At 38.9% G+C, this 2,581-nt stretch overlaps 1 protein-coding gene across 4 annotated transcripts in view; it reads left to right on the forward strand.

Moving 5' to 3' along the window:
- Positions 1-2,581, forward strand: part of AHCYL2 (adenosylhomocysteinase-like 2) — a 229,582-nt gene that overhangs the window by 178,193 nt on the left and 48,808 nt on the right. For 3 of the 4 annotated variants that reach the window (XM_011939581.1, XM_011939583.1, XM_011939582.1), the window contains exon 2: positions 226-334. In XM_011939581.1, coding sequence (XP_011794971.1) covers positions 226-334 — 109 coding nt within the window. Of the gene's footprint in view, positions 1-222; positions 335-2,581 lie in introns of all 4 variants that reach the window. The other variant, XM_011939580.1, reaches the window with a different exon arrangement.

The raw sequence follows: 2,581 nt of genomic DNA on the forward strand, positions 1-2,581 counted from the left end.
CGACAGAGCGAGACTCCATCTCAAAAAAATATATATAAAAATAAAAATAAAATAATAATAATGAATAAAAAAGTATTCTTCTCTTCAAAGAGTCTTAACATTCCAAACATAGGTTGATACAATCAGATCAACTGTTAAGTGAAAGCCTGTAATACAAGCCTTGAATTGCTGTCTCAAAATGGAGGTTCTTTTTCTTCATATAACTAGGTTTCTTTTTCTTAGCAGATCCAGTTTGCTGACCAGAAGCAAGAATTCAACAAACGTCCCACCAAAATTGGACGTCGCTCTCTGTCTCGTTCCATTTCTCAGTCATCTACTGACAGCTACAGCTCAGGTGAGTACTGAGCTGCTGTGGACCTAGCTGTTGAGACTAATAAGTATGATCTCAATGGGCCCTCCTGTCTATCCAAGGTTAATTAAGCATGACCAAGACTGTGCTTTGAATAAATACTCTGAGTCCAAATTTAGACTAAAATTCTGGGTGGAATCTTTGGATTCCTCTTGGCAATTCCGATTGGAGCTTAATAGAGGCCTCCTCTTCCAATAGAGGCAGAAGAGGATGATTAAGGAAATTGAATTCTTTAATATACTCAGAAGGGTGGGAATATGTCATTGATGACCTTTCCTGAACAGTATGTGTATATATTTGTGGGGTTTTTTTTTTTTTTTAATCCTTTGAAAATAAAAGAGTTCTTCATCCCTCCATCTGGTACTTGCAAATTAACAGGGAAACCTCAATTGCCCCAAGAAATAAGGAAGACACTGCAGCTAGTTCAAGCAAGTGAGCCCTTTGCCTTCTCCCCTAAGCCGTGACATTGGACTTCTTGTTACTCCTCCCATCCTTTGCACTGGCATTAATTCAAATACATGTGCCCTGGGACTGAGTTATCATTTAATGCCAGGTAAGCTGTTACTGTGTAGGACCCCTTCAAGGCATCAGCCATTTGTGCTAAATGCTGCCTAGTATGAGTCTGATTCAATAAGGAGTTAGTTTATTTTGCTCTTGTGTTAGCATGTGGTAGGGAACTGAGTGCTTGCCCTAGTTACCTCTTCACATTATAAATAGTAATATTCATTAGAAAATTTTTATCATGACCTGAAATTTTATTTGTTCTTCGTGTAAATAGGAAAGTAATATTTGTTATATAAAGTTGAAGAACAGTTGTTTGGGAAGCTGTAGCTTTTAGGCGGGGTAGATTATATACATTTTACATTTCTCTTTTTACTTTCCCCCCACAGTAACAGTGAATGATGTAAAGCATATGACATCACTTCCTATGGATTTTTATCTAAAGATACAGAATCTTGTACTACCTTTTTTCGGGGGTAGCACAAGATTTGAGACAGGGTCTCACTCTGTCACCCAGGCTGGAGTACAGGTGGCATGGTCATAGCTCACTGCAGCCTTGACCTCGTGGACTCAAGTCTACTGAGTATCTGAGACCACAGGCACCCACCACCATGCCTGCCTAAATTTAACATTTAAAATTATTTGTAGAAATGGAATCTTGCCATGTTGCCCGGGCTGGTCTCGAACTTCTGGGCTCAAATGATTCTCTTCAGCCTCCCAAAATTCTGGGATTACAGGCGTGAGCCACTGCGCCTAGCCAGGAAACCTATCTTATTCTACTGAAATAAGCAGTGTTGAAAATTCACGAACTGGTTAATGTAACTCTGAAAACCATAATAATTGTGAAAAATGTGAACTGTAAAATAGTTGTAACATTTTAAGCTGTGGGTTTCTGCATGTTATCTAAAGATTGATACTAAGTAATAATAATAATAATGTCAAATTTTAACTCCAGCTCAGTCTCTCCCCGACACACTAGATATACATATCCAACTATATTCCTGCAGAGGAAACCAATACCTGCCTTCCCACCCAACCCCCATAGGCAGGGAGTGTACTTTAAAACATATCTATTTACCTGGAAGAGAGTAGTGATGCCCTTGGTTTCTAAGTGAGCACATAGTGGCTTGGCATAGCTCGTTGGTGAATGATATGGACTGGTATCATCCTGGCAAACTTGGACCTTTTAGATTAAACTATATGAAATTACCATTTTTTTAAGTCAAAAATTGCCAATCTAATGTATCTATTTAATGATATTAAGTTCAGGTGCAGGAAATCAAAACATCCTGGAGAAGAAAAAGAACTTAAAGATCTCATTCGGCTTCCCACTGATTGCTGACCTCTTTGGGAGCATTTTAAATCATAGGATGCTACTTACTATACAGATTTATCTCCTGATAAGTTCTTATATAATCCCTGGAATTTAAAGATTTTATTTAAAATTTGCTGGTTTTGGTTGCCTGATTTGGGGGTATCCCACTGTCCTGGTTACCCTCATCTGGACATATTTCAGATTAGGTATCATTTTAAAAATATTATGCCTATCAACATAATATTCTCAATGGTCTGAACTAATCTACAGGAAGTGCTCTGTAAACTCAGTGCTTTTAAAATGAAACCCAGGCCGGGTGCGGTGGCTCATGCCTGTAATCCCAGCACTTTGGGAGGCCGAGGCAGATGGATCACGAGGTCAAGGGATCGAGACCATCCTGGCTAACACGGTGAAAC

This window comes from Colobus angolensis, unplaced genomic scaffold (assembly GCF_000951035.1).
Source record: "Colobus angolensis palliatus isolate OR3802 unplaced genomic scaffold, Cang.pa_1.0 Scaffold182, whole genome shotgun sequence".
Lineage (NCBI taxonomy): Eukaryota > Metazoa > Chordata > Mammalia > Primates > Cercopithecidae > Colobus > Colobus angolensis.